We start from the raw sequence: 14,182 nt of genomic DNA, 5'->3' as shown, positions 1-14,182 counted from the left end.
AGAGTAACAAAAATGTTACATGCATAACTAGACAAAGGGGATACTAAGTAACCCCTCCAGCACCTTCTTGTAAGATAGTGTGTGCTGGGTCTAGAAAGTTACAAATTTAAGTAAATTAATTTTCACTTCACTGCTCTTGGAAATAATAGTTTATCCAAGAGAAGGTACCGTTGGGAACTCTGAAAGACTTCCCTGTGCCACTGCACTGAGGGTGGTGTGTGACACGATGTAAAGATGATGCCTATGGAGTTTGTCGGACTCCATGCTTAAAGAAACAAGAGTTCAAATCACATTAAAAATACATGAGTAGGTAAAAGGGTATCCCTCTCTCAAGGTTAAAAATGAAAGTCCTAAAATCCAGCAAAGTTGCTGGGGGTCTCTAGGGCAGAGAGGAATTCGCATATTTCTGAGAATTCTCCCCAACAGTCAACAAGGTTTACCTGAGATTCATAGAGTTCTGTAGCTCATTCCTATACTCTTAGGTCTTCTGATGCAAAGCATCTGGTACGTATGAGACTGATGAGATGGGTGTGCCAGGTCCTAATATGAAAATTGCATTCTTCCAAAAACAGGATGCTGGCCAACCAGAGCCGGGCATCGTTATAACATCGGAAGCTTTGACTCAAGGCTTGAGAAGTTATATTTATACCTTCAAGTTGGCCAGGGACAGTCCACCTTGGATAGGGCCTCCAAGCTGGTAAGGTCCAGTCAGTCACAAGCAGACCCTCTCCATGACTACATGTGGCAACCAAATTATATTCATGCAGTACTTCGTATAAGTGGCCTTCTGTGGGCACATAGGGCACCATTTCACAGGTACAGCTATGACTGTAAACTCCAAAATGAGTAATACCAAAGCCATGCTGTCGAATAGCTAGGCAAGGTTACTGACATGGGGAAAATGTCAATAGTGTAACCAATAGTGTAACCATGGCAGTAAGAAGCCTGGGTTACTGGGGCCTCAAATTAGGAATTTACACAACTGGACCGGTGAGAAACAGCTAAATGAAAAGCATAGAAATATCACAGGACTTTCTAGCTCACATAAAACAAGGCCAGTCTGTTGGCCGTCCAAAGGGGGCACAAACCTTGCGTTGCTGCAGCCAAGCCCTCCAACAAACTTAGTTGCCACTGCTCCCAGATATCTAAGCTCAGACAAAAAAAGGGATGTGCTCGCAACCCACTTTGTTTCCCTCAGGTCATTCTCAGGGGCTTACTTTGCAAAGTGCTTAACATATCCTGTAAAAGTGGGATTTTGGAGAAAAGGTGCACGAGAGAGGCATCAATAGCTAGGCAGACTGAAAGCAAAAGAAAGTAGGCACAGTTACGGCCAGGAAGAACAAGTTACTTCTTACCTTGTAACGTTCTTTCGACGGGATGTTCCTCCGACGTATTCCTCATCTTCGATATATCCTTCCAGCTCTGCTGGCCTCGGAAAATTTTTTCTCTAGAGGGCGCTGCGCGTCGACGTCCCTCGAGTCGATGTCCCTCGACAGCCGCCGTATCGACGCTCGACGTCATTATGCCTATAAAGGCCGCGCGCAGCGTCTGTTGCTCAGTTCCGTTTTGTAGCCCACAGTATTACTGTCTGGACTAGACTAATCACCCTGAAGGAGCGTAAGCTGCAACAACAAGGGAAGTAGAACTGCGGGGATGGATGGGAGGGTCGATGAGGAATACGTCGGAGGAACATCCCGTCGAAAGAACGTTACAAGGTAAGAAGTAACTTGTTCTTCGAAGGGATTGTGTCCTCCGACGTATTCTAGGCTCCCATAGCAGTATTCTATATTCGGAGGAGGGAGTACTGACTTCACGCTGTCTTCTATTGATGAATAGAAGGCAGTACAGCCCTTCCAAACCTAGTCTCTTGACTGGAGGAGGAATCCAGATTGTAAAATCGTGTAAAGGTATGGACAGACGACCATGTAGCGGCCGCACATATGTCTTTAACCGGCACGCCTCTTTTGAGGGCCGATGAAGCTGCAATACCTCTGGTCGAATGAGCCCTAAGGTTTTGAGGGGGCTCTTTCCCTGCCAGTTTATAACATTCCAGAATGGCTAGAATGATCCATCTGGAAATGGTCTGCTTAGTTATTGGTAACCCCAGCTTGTGACCTGCGTAACCTACAAACAGCTGGTCTGCCTGTCTTATCCTGGCTAGTCTGCTAATGTAAAAACTTAAAACCCTCCTAGGGTCTAGTCTGTGTAACCTCTCTTCCTCTTTCCCCGGGTGAGGAGGAGGATAGAAAGATGGTAGGGTAATCTTCTGAGTGAAATGGAATTCAGAAACCACCTTTGGGAGGAAATTAGGCTTCACTTGCAGGACAACTTTGTCTTTGTGAAAGATTGTATGAGGGGGTTTACAAGAAAGAGCTTGTAATTCACTCACCCTTCTAGCAGATGTAAGTGCTATTAATAAAACAGTTTTAAGGGTAAGGAATCTTAACGAACAAGAATGGAGAGGTTCGAAAGGTGTACCCATCAGGAAAGTTAGTACTAAGTTTAAATCCCATAGGGGAACTTGGAATGGTCTTGGGGGATAAACATTGGTTAACCCCTTTAGAAACTGTATTACCAAGGGTAATTTGAAATAGGATGGTTCTTCCGCAGTACGCTTAAAGATAGATAGCGCTGCGAGATAGCCCTTAATGGTGCCAACTTGAAGGCCTGAATTTGCCAAATATAGTAGGAAGGACAAAACCATTGGTGTACCACATGAAAATGGGTCGATATTCTGTTCTCTACACCAGCTGCAAAATCTGTTCCAACGGCAGCGGTATAAAGACTTTGTTGCTGGCCTCCTTGCCGAAAGCAACACCTCCATATCATCATCAGGGAGGTCCCAATCCTTGTACCTCAGCCGTTCAGAAGCCAAGCGTGAAGGTTGAGGGTTTTGATGTCTGGATGGAGAACCTGACCTCCCTTCTGTGAGAGTAGGTTTTCTCTGAGAGGAAGTCGAATTGGAGGGCAGATGGACAAGTCTAGAAGGTCCGGGTACCACGTTCTACTGGCCCAATCCGGGGCAATTAGGATCATGGTTCGCCAGAATCTTCTCAACCTCCTGATCATTTGAGGAATGACAGGGACCGGTGGGAACGCGTACAGAAGCGGAAACTCCCAGTCCACTATGAACGCGTCTCCCAGAGCTCCTCTCGGAGGAAATTCCCTTGAGCAGAACGGGTCGCATACAGATCTACCTGAGGGGTTCCCCAAAGGGCGAAGATCTCTTGAAGGACTTCCTGAGCTAGCTCCCACTCGTGGGAGACTGTGTTCTGCCTGCTCAGAGCGTCCGCTGTCAAGTTCTTCTCTCCGGCTAGGTGAACTGCCGATAGAGAGATTCCTTCTTGGATTGCCCAAAACCAGAGCTGCATCGCCTCTCTGCACAGGGGTAGTGATCCTACGCCTCCTCTTTTGTTGAGCTAATGCATGGCCACCGTGTTGTCCGTCATTATCAGGACGTTCCTCCCTTGTACAGCTGGCAGGAAAGCCTTCAACGCAAGTCTGATGGCTCTCAGCTCTAACAGGTTGATGTGTAGTCTGGACTCCGATGGAGACCAACGACCGCTGATGGTCAAGTCGTTGGCGTGGGCTCCCCACCCCGTAAGTGAGGCATCCGTGACTACTGTTATCTCCGGCCAGGGTTGCCAAAACTGTTCTCCTTTCAGAATGTTCTCCTGACAGGCCCACCACTGAAGGTCTCGAGCCACCCTGCCGGGAACCTGAAGATGATCTGTCATTCTTCCTGAGAATTGTGACCACTGAGTCCTCAGTGCCCACTGGAGGGATCTCATTCTCAGGCGAGCCTCTGGCACAAGGAAAATGCAGGATGCCATGAGGCCTAGCAACCTCAAAAAGTCGAAGGCTGGGCATGCTGGAACTTGGTAACCATCTGTAGAATATCTTGAGCCCTCACCTCTGGTTGCGAGGCTTTTCCCAGGGAAGTATCCAGGATTGCTCCTATGAACTGGAGTCTCTGCGATGGTATCATTTGTGACTTCTTTAAATTGAGGGAGAAGCCCAGTCTGTGAAGGAAATGGCACACGTGATTTAGCTGGATCTGAGCTTGCTCCGGAGAAACAGCCCTGATCAGCCAATCGTCCAGGTAGGGGTAGACGTGAATCCCTTCCCTCCTTAGACTTGCAGCCACTACCGACATTAACTTGGTGAAGACCCTCGGGGCGGAGGTCAGCCCAAATGGCAGTACTCGAAATTGATAGTGAGAGTTGCCAATTGCGAACCTCAGGTATTTCCTGTGTTTGAGATGGATAGGCACATGGAAATAAGCGTCCTGAAGGTCCAGAGATACCAACCAGTCCTGAAACTGAAGGTCCTGGAGGATCTGAGAAAGAGTGACCATCTTGAATTTGTCTTTTCTGAGGAATTTGTTCAATTCTCGCAAGTCCAAGATGGGTCTCAGTCCTCCGTCTTTCTTCGGAATGAGAAAGTAAGGGGAGTACCAGCCCTTGTCCCTCTCCGCTACAGGTACCGGTTCTATGGCACCTTTCTCTAGCAGGTCCAAAATTTCCTGCAAGAGGAGCGGATCTGGAGCTTTCTGAGAGCTGATCCCCGGTGGATGACTGAGGTATACGTAGGAAAGGCAGGCAGTAACCTTGGGCGACTGTTTCCAATGCCCAAGCATCTGACGTGATAGCCTGCCATACCGTCAGATGTTGAGTCAACCTGCCTCTTACAGGTGTCCTGTGAGGGGAGTTCTCAGAGTGGTTTTGGGGCGGCTGATGCAGATGCCGATTGTAAAGAGGCACCTGCTGTTGCTGCGGCTTTAGAATATCTACCCCGTCCACCTCGGGTAGTTCTTCTTTGACCCCTTTGAGCCGGTCGTCCTCTACCTCTTCCGAATGCGGAGTAGAAGCGAAAGGACTTGCCCCTCGCAGAGGTTCCTGTGGGACGAAAAGGAGTCTGACGGATTGCAGCTCCTAGGGATTTTGCTGCAGCTTTTGAAGTTTGCAGTTTCTCTAAACTGTCATCCGCCTTTTTCCCGAACAAAGAAGAGCCATCGAATGGCATGTTCAAGAGCCTGGCTTGCACATCTGGGGCAAAACCCGACTTTCTCAACCAAGCGAATCTCCTGGTTGATGTACTTGCCGCCATTGCTCTGCTGATACTGTCAGCCGAATCAATGCCCGTCTGGAGGGATTCGCACATAGCGTCTTTACCATCCTGTATAATATTCAGGAACGCATCCCTTTCTTCTCCCTCCGGGATGCAGTCAGCCGCTGTAGAAGCACACTCTCAAAGTGTATGGCTGAACCTAGCAAGGGTGCAAGTAGCATTAACAGACTTTAATTCCATGCTAACATGCTGAAAAGACTTTCTTTGCCATAGCATCATATTTTTTATCGTCCCTGTCCTGTGGGACTGTAGGATAAGCCGTCTTGACATCGGTAGAGGATGCTGCTTGTACCACCAGACTTTCTGGGGATGGATGTTTAGACAAAAACTCTGGGTCTGTGGAAGATAGCCTGTACTTTGCAGACAGTTTTTTATTTACTGCTGGTATTACATCTGGGGTTTGCCAGTTTGTCATGATCTTTCTCTGAAGAGCTTTATGAAAGGGCACCACAGGATCCTCTTGTGGGCCTTTGTCGAGAATATCCGTGCGGTCATCTTGCTGGAAAGATTGTGAAGGTGCAGACCACCCCATGAACTCTGTAATCCTGGCCATTAAGGCTCTGTAGGGGGTTTCAGCATGCTCCCCCGGGTCTGGCTTAGCAAAATCCACCTCAGGGGAAGTGTCTAACCCACTTGCCTCATGTAAAGAATCATGAAGATCCTTTAATCTGCGCTCTTCAGAGGAAAATTCCTCTCCAACTGGGGTTACAGGTCCCTGTAACTCAAAAGTGTCTTGTTCAGACAAATCACCCTCTTCTAAAATTGAGGGTATAGTTCTCAATTGTTCTGAACTCATAAAGGGAGTAAATCCCATTTCCAAGGCAGGGGGTGCCGAACTTGTCATTATTGGCCTCGAAAACGTCGATGTCGGCTTCGAGCGTGGCGTCGAAAACAGAGGTGGAGGCCTCGAGGACCTCGACAGAATTGGAATTCTACTCGACAATATCGACGCCGAGGGCCTGGGGATAGTCACTGGATGTGTGGTCACCGTGACTTTTCTTGGCGTCGAGGCCGGCGTCGAGTCTACCGACCCGTGTGTCGAAGGTACCTTCGACAACGGCGTCGAAGACATCGACCTCGATGTCGACAGAACCTTCGAGGAAGGTTTGGAGGTCATAGTCCTGCTCGAGGGTTCGAGACGCGCTCGAGAGGTTTCTTTCGCCGGGTACTGCGACTCGCGGCGTTTTTGACCTTCGGGTCTTTCGACCAGAGCATCGCTCTCGGCAGTCTTCGAGGGGGTCGAGGCCGCTTTCTCGAAGACGCTCATCATATTTTTTCGGAATTCCTCCCATTCTGCCCGGGAACTATGTTTCGTGGGGCAAGGGATTCTTTTTGGCGAAACAGAGGAAGAGGAAGACGGAGAAGGGGATCTTCGATCTCGAGGAGTGATGAGACCCACTCCGAGACCTGGAGCGCGAATGGTGACAAGGAGACGAATGTCTCGACTTCGTCGACGAAGAAGAAGCTTTAAAAGTCTTACCTTTCTCCAGCTTCCCCCTACGCTCCTTCAGGGCCTTAGCTGTCATGGACATACAGTCCTCGCATTCCGAACAATGGTGTTCAGCTCCCAAGCACCACAGACAATTTCTGTGAGGATCGGTCAACGACATCTTTTTCCCACAATCGACATTTTTTCAAGCCGGATCGAGGAGTTGTCGGTTCCGACGAGGAAGCCATCGAGTACGGATCGAATAACTCGAGGAAAATAGGATTAATCTGACTAAGAACTGAGCAACGGTATTCCGAGGCACCGAGTAAGCGCGGAAAAACGGAACTGAGCAAGGTTTGGAAGGGCTGTACTGCCTTCTATTCATCAATAGAAGACAGCGTGAAGTCAGTACTCCCTCCTCCGAATATAGAATACTGCTATGGGAGCCTAGAATACGTCGGAGGACACAATCCCTTCGAAGAACAAGTTACTTCTTACCTTGTAACGTTCTTTCGACGGGATGTTCCTCCGACGTATTCCTCATCGACCCTCCCATCCATCCCCGCAGTTCTACTTCCCTTGTTGTTGCAGCTTACGCTCCTTCAGGGTGATTAGTCTAGTCCAGACAGTAATACTGTGGGCTACAAAACGGAACTGAGCAACAGACGCTGCGCGCAGCCTTTATAGGCAGGATGACGTCGAGCGTCGATACGGCGGCTGTCGAGGGACATCGACTCGAGGGACGTCGACGCGCAGCGCCCTCTAGAGAAAAAATTTTCCGAGGCCAGCAGAGCTGGAAGGATATATCTAAGATGAGGAATACGTCGGAGGACACAATCCCTTCGATAGTAAATTATGGGACCAGTCAGCCTGTACCCCTGGGCATACTTACCACTATTCCTTCTCCAGCCAGAATGCAGAAACACTACCGAGACCCCTTACTCTTGATGCTTCTCTGTGTGTCACACAAAGTCATTCTTCTCCCCACAGGGTCCCCCCCGCCTGAAGGCAGCATCTACAGACTAATTGGTCATAGGCCTGCCAGTAACTGCTAGCCAACGTATCGCACAAGGTGCTCTGTTCTGGACACGGCAAGGTTCTAAAAGAACCTTACACTGCCTTACAAGTCTCAAAGACCACATGTAAACGTATGATGTGGGGTCTAAAAAAATATATATACTTGTTTAGGATTGCCTTCATTGATGGTTTAACACATTTATAATTTAAGGCACAGGGACATCAAGGCATTGTGACTAGCTGGATTCTGCCCTGCAGGAGTACAAGGATGAGTAGAGGCTAAAATGTCCACTCGGCCCTCGCACTCCAACAAACCATGAGCCAACACAATGAAAGGTAAAGCAGGCACAGTTGACATAGACCTACTTTGCCTTTTGTGGTAATGTGGGCAGAGGGAAAGCTATGCTCTTAACAGGGGCGTGAACGAGATCTAGTAGACACCCAAATAGTTATACAGAGTTGCATTCATTAACACTTTCTGGCAGCAACCTACTTAGTCTTAATCAAGCTTCTTCTCAGGCAAACTGTAGATTCAGACATTTGAGTGAGAAAAGTCTTATATAGTCATGGCCATTAAAGCCCTTGGTTTCTCAGGTGGGCAGATCCATGGCCATATCTATATTACATTCACTTTTATCATGAACAGCTGGCTAAAGTACACTGTACTTTATTTTTCCATAGGTAATGTGCCGTAGGCTTAAAACAGGAGTATATCAAAGCTGAACTCCAGCGATTCATAAAAGGCTTGTGCAGGAAATACAGAACAATGTAATGGAAGTGTTTTTGTATAGTGCACGTGGGCCCCTACTGGTGGCCTCCGTTTGTTAAAAAACAGGGCACACGAGCTAGGGGTGTGTAACCTTTAATGACACCGAGTCTCAGAGTTTAAGGAGACAAAACAGTATTCACGTCACTGATGAGTACTTGAAAAAAGGAAGGACAAAAGCATATGTTTACAAGAACTCTGCCTGAGAGCTGCAGCCTAATACATTTGCCCAGGGTGCAGTTCAAGTCATTAGGAAACAGAATACCTGAGAAACGGTTAGACCTCCTGCACCATCAAGATTCAAGACCAACATGGTGAAATGGAATCCAGCTCAGAATGATGGACTAGCTTTGCTTGGCCGCCTAGTTCAAACAGCAGTTTATCAAAATAAGGACTACTACTCCATTCTTAAAGGCATTATTTTGCTCAGGAAAACGTGCAGACGGACTGCAAAAAGGCAAGTTAAACCTACAAATATGCGCCCCATTAGGTGGCATTAGAATTCCTATGACCAAAAGGCAGATGGTTCAAGGACTCATCTGCACATACAGCTTCTAAATAAACTTATTTGCAAAATGTGGGACAACAATCTTTGCAATGTGTTTTAAAGATAACCTGTACATTCATTTGTCTCGTCAGTAAATAATCCATAAATTGAATTTGTTCAAAAGACGTATCAGTGAACACAAGACTACGCCAAAGACTGAACCCTTTGATTATAGCACATTAGATCGGAACACAAGAAGAAACCCCAGACGCCATGCTTGAACTAGTTCATATGCTTTTGCAAGAATTATTTTTTTAGAACTTGCTCCCTGCTCCCTATTAATGTTCTTTTCCTCTTGGGGCGGCAGTAGTCACCTTCACTTGTGTTCTAAAATAATTTCCCTTTCTGTTTGGTATTCTCGTTTTCTCTTCTGTTGGATCCAGTACAAGGATTACTAGAATGTCTTTATATCGTACCATTTCATAAGCGCCTTGACATGAGGTGCTATAGAAGCAAATAATAAAACAAACTAACTCCCCATTACCCCGTTAGGAAGCACAATATCCAGCTGCTTGGTGCTACATTAAACCTTTGCCCCTTCCTATAAATATTGGCTCTACATTTCCCCACCAACCCAAAGAGTTCCAGCACACATACAATGCCATGTCCTCATGCCAGGTCTTCTCCCAGTCCAAGACATTCCATTTCCCCCATCCTCAGAGGATGCATCTCCATGTAGAGGTCTGGTCAACCAGTCAGTGCACCAAAAACCTTGTCGCCAGCCATACCAACTCGTTCCTTAACTCTCGTGCACAGCTCCTGTCAATGGGCCATCCCTAGAAGCCTGGCACAGGATGCTACAACTAGTTCTAAGCAGCTTTCTAAAAAGGTATACAGTCTTTAGAACAGTCATTTTATATAGAACGAATATATAATGAAAACTATATAATGAAAATGTATGTGGGGGTAAAGGATAAAATCTTGTGGGGAACAGCCAGCCCCCCACCCGAACAAAAAAAGACGTTCTGTTTTGTTGCATTATATGTGCATTCGTTATAAAATGATTAGTTAGCAAGACATGTAACCGTTTCTAAAGGCAGTCCAATCTCAGTCCTATCAGAGGTCTGGCTGCACGTCAACTGGAATGTCTTCTCCTATCCCAGACACTTTGCACCCCCATCCCCTTCCAAAAGACACCTATCAGAACACCAGTGGGTGTAGCATGCTGTACTCACTGTGGTCTGTTCACTGCCATACAGAACCAAACTGTGTTCTCCAGTTTGTGTGGTGTAGTCTGTGCTCTGAGGGGCTTGGACAGCATACTCTGCATTAAGCCCATTCTGGGGTGGTGGAGGGAAGGGTATTGCGGCAAACGGCTGCACCATTGCTTCAGGAGTGGAAGTTTGCTCCTGATTACCCTGTTGGGAGAAAGCAGTGGTTATGAAATAAGGCACAGTACAATAACAGATCAGTAACATCTTGTTCAAATACAAAATGTTGAAAAATCTAATTTTTAAAAGCCATGGGGAGCATTTACTAAACGTCCGTTGTTGCTTGCACTGCATTTTGTCCTGGAATGTATTGTGTATTTTTTTGTTGGTGCTTGAACACAAAGTCAGACCTTGAAACGTTCTAATTGTACCATGCCAAACAAAGTGTAAATGGGCAGAGAGGTGAACTACCTTCAGCTTTGCCAGAAGAATAAACTTCCCCTCAAGCAGCCCTTGCAAAAGCCACTAGACCACTAGCATTTTTGAGTGGTTTTTTTCAGGAGAACACTACCATTTTCAACTTAGTCACCCTTGTGGTCGAGTGTCCCTTCTTAAATGTTGGTATGCATTAATTAGACCTGCTATCATTGCCCTCTAGGTGACAGTGGTTTACCGGGTAAATCCCAATTACCCCGAAGTCCATCTCTGGAAGTCTGTCCATCTCTGGTAGTCTGCCCTTCAAGCCTGTTCGCTAAGTGGACTGAGGAGAAGCAGGCTGCACACTGTCCATAAAAGAGGACTTCGGATGCTGGGATGAGTGGGAGATGCTGAAGATGACGATTGGGAGCTGAGGCCAGATATGGCATGGACCACAAAGACAAGCTGGATACAGCCGCCCACTGAAATCTAGGTGGCACCGACCAAACTGAGCATGAAAATGACAAACTCCGGTTCATAGTATTCCTGCAAGTATAGTTTTCCCAAAGGCAGTCGACTTCCAGCTCATTTATATCCATGAATGGCCCTGCTAATACATTTTCAGCAGTGTATATTATTGAGCTTGGACTAGGTTGCAACCTGTTGCCACTTTTGCAAACCCACTACAGCTGCTGTGCAATTGTATCGAGCATTAGTGTGCGGCACAAAAGATGGACTCTTCAAATAAACACATGCAGTATTAATCAATTTCCCATATTTCTGCATCAGTTTCAGTCACTGGCACACACTAACCCTTTGGCCATCAGCTGATGGTTCATTCTATAATGGTACCATTTATCCTAAGTTGGAGTATGCAATAGATGAACAAGTTACTTACCAACTGTAACGTTCTTTCGATTGGACGTTATTCCCACGTATTCCTCATTTTAGATGGGATACATTACTCACCGTGATCGTATTTCTGATGCTTGTATCTGCTTAGATTCACATGCTGTGCATAGGCCGACATCTAGTGGAAGCTGCAGAGTATTACAGTTTGTTTTTACCCATGATCCCGCACGCGTTTAGGACCCTCAGATTGTATTTTTTCTGACATGAGGTAGCATGAGGTGTAGCGCGAGTACAGATTATCCAAGCAGATAGATAAGACTACAAGCCTCCATGCGCCTTCTCTCAGAAGGGAGGAAGGGCGGGCGCATGTGAATCAAAGCAGATACAAGCATCAGAAATACGATTACGGTGAGTAATGTATCCCTTCTGAGGCTTGTGGAATCTGCTTAGATCACATGCTGTGCATAGATTAACGAGCAGTGCTAGAAGGAGGTGGCATGTGAGAAGGGTTATGAGCGAACAGGTGTCTTAAAACCGCTTGTACTGCTTGAGTATCTGTCTTGGAATGAGTGTCAATGCAGTAGTGCTGAGTAAAAGTGTGAATAGAGCTCCATGTAGCTGCTTTGGAAATGGTGTCAAGGGGTACATTTGCAATGAAAGCCAGAGTGGCCCCAATGCCTCTTGTAGAGTGGGCTCTTGGTGTAAAAGGCAGAGTTTTTTCAGAAAGGGAGTAACATAGCTGGATACAATTTATAATCATTTGGAGATGGCACCTTTAGTGACGCGATCTCCTTCTCTGCCTGTAACTACGGAGACAAACAGTTGGTCTGTTGTTCTTAGTGGCCTAGTCTTGTCTACATAGTAGAGGACCGCTCTTCGCACATCTAGCTTGTGTAGTTTCACCTAAACCAGAGCTTTTGGGTTCTTGGAAGAAGGCCGGAAGCTCAATGGACTGGTTAACGTGGAATTTAGAAAAGAACTTGGGTGAGAACCTAGGGTGTGTACGTAGAACCAGTTTATCCTTATGAACAGTAAAGAAAGGATCCTGCACCGACAGAGCCTGAATTTCACTGGCCCTTTTTATGGATGTAATGGCTACTAAGACGGCAGTCTCATAGGTCAGGTGTTTGAGACTGGCTTTATGCATGGGCTCAAAGGGTGGACCCATGAGGTTAGATTCTTTTAGGATGTCCATGCACCTCTGTGGTAAGTTGAGATGTCCAAACTCTGACTTCAGGAGCCATGCTGCCAAGTTCATTGATGGGTTTGCATGCTGCTAGTCTGCACAGGTGTGGGGACCACGGTTGTCTCGCCCACATGGGAGCAACTAGGAGGAGTGTCATCGATTCCCTGTGCATCTTGTTGACCACATTCCTCATAAGAGGAGTTGGTGGAAAAGCGTACGCAAACATCCCTGACCAGTTCATCCACAGGGTGTTCCCCCTGGAGTCTGGTTGGGGGAACCTGGATGCAAATCCTGGGCATTGTCTGTTTTCGCTTGTGGCGAATAGTTCTATAGTGGGGAAACCCCACTGAGAAGAGATCTTCTACGATTTCTCTGTGTAGACACCATTTGTGTTCTTCTGGGAGGGGACCTCTGCTCAAAGCGTCTGCTAGTGAATTGAGATCCCCTGGAACATGTTGAGATGACAGGAAAATGTTCCGTCTGATTGCCCATGTCCAAATTTTCCGGGCAAGCCTGGACAGATTTGGCGAACAAGTCCCTCCCTGTATGTAAAACATTGCTGTTGTAATGTCTGTTAAGATATGTACCAACAGGTTCAACAGAAGCTCTAGCAGATTGATATGATTCTTGGCCACTGTGTAAGACCAGAGACCCTGAGCTGTGTGGTGAAGAATGTGTGCTCCCCACCCCGACAGGGACGAGTCTGTAGTGACTACAGCTTGCATCTCCAGATCGTAAAAGGGTTTCCCTTTTGACAGGTTCTCTTGTCCACGAGTGAAGACTTTGGGACGATCTAGTGGTCGTTTTGCAACACATGTACACCGACCAGTTGCCTGAGACCACTGTTTCGCCAACCATTCTTGCATGGGTCGCATGCGCAGGCACGCGTGGGGTACAAGGTAAATACATGACACCATCATGCCTTTGCGCACCTTTATCTGGCGACCGGACAGAGGAATTTGCAGCAGTATATTCCGAATTCTTTCCTCTGATGGAAAGGCCAACCCCTCTTAAGTGTGTAGGACAGCTCCTAGGAACTTTTTGGAGGTGCTTGGCACCAGGCTTGATTTCTTTTCTCGTCGATAGAGAAACCCAATTAGAAAAGGAGGTTGATCGTTCTTTGGATGTTGGATCTGCAAATTACCGGGGTTTCTCCCGTGATGAGCCCTTCGTCCAGGTAAGGGTAAACTGGGATTGCCTCCCTGCGTAGGTGTGCTGCCACCACCGTCAGTACCTTGGTGAATACCCTTGGAGCCGAGGCAGCATCTTGAACTGGTAGTGCTGACTGTCCACCTTGAAGCGCAAGAATCTTCTGTGAGCTGGGAACATGGAAATATGAAAATAGGCATATTTCATGTCCAATGTTGCCAAGTAATCCCCCCTTTTTAGGAGGGGGTTTACTTCTTGGAGAGTAGTCATGCAAAATTTTTGGGGCTTGACATACTTGTTTGCAGGGCGTAAGTCTAATACTGGGCGGATTGTCAATTCTTTTTTTGGCACAAGGAAGTAAGTTGAATAGATTCCCTTGTGTACCTGGTTGCCCGGGACGAGTTCTATCCCGTCCTTTGCGAGAAGATTGACGATGTCCTCGAGGAGGATCTTCTGGTGGTCCAGTGAATGCATTCTTTGACGTGGAGGGTGGCTGTGGGGGCGCTCTAGCAGTTCGATGCAGTATCCTGCGGACACC

The 14,182-nt window shown here is 47.0% G+C and overlaps 1 protein-coding gene across 13 annotated transcripts in view; it reads right to left on the bottom strand.

Moving 5' to 3' along the window:
* The window catches only part of RBFOX2 (RNA binding fox-1 homolog 2), a 1,085,372-nt gene that overhangs the window by 292,606 nt on the left and 778,584 nt on the right, over positions 1-14,182 (bottom strand). For all 13 annotated transcript variants that reach the window (XM_069654361.1, XM_069654368.1, XM_069654359.1 and 10 more), the window contains one exon: positions 10,065-10,247. In XM_069654361.1, coding sequence (XP_069510462.1) covers positions 10,065-10,247 — 183 coding nt within the window. The remainder of the gene's footprint in view (positions 1-10,064; positions 10,248-14,182) is intronic.

The sequence above is a fragment of the Ambystoma mexicanum genome, chromosome 3q (assembly GCF_040938575.1).
Source record: "Ambystoma mexicanum isolate Mex_15411 chromosome 3q, UKY_AmexF1_1, whole genome shotgun sequence".
In the NCBI taxonomy this organism is placed as follows: domain Eukaryota; kingdom Metazoa; phylum Chordata; class Amphibia; order Caudata; family Ambystomatidae; genus Ambystoma; species Ambystoma mexicanum.
The sequence above is the reverse complement of the archived record's forward strand: the minus strand, read 5'-3'. Positions and strand labels throughout refer to the sequence as shown.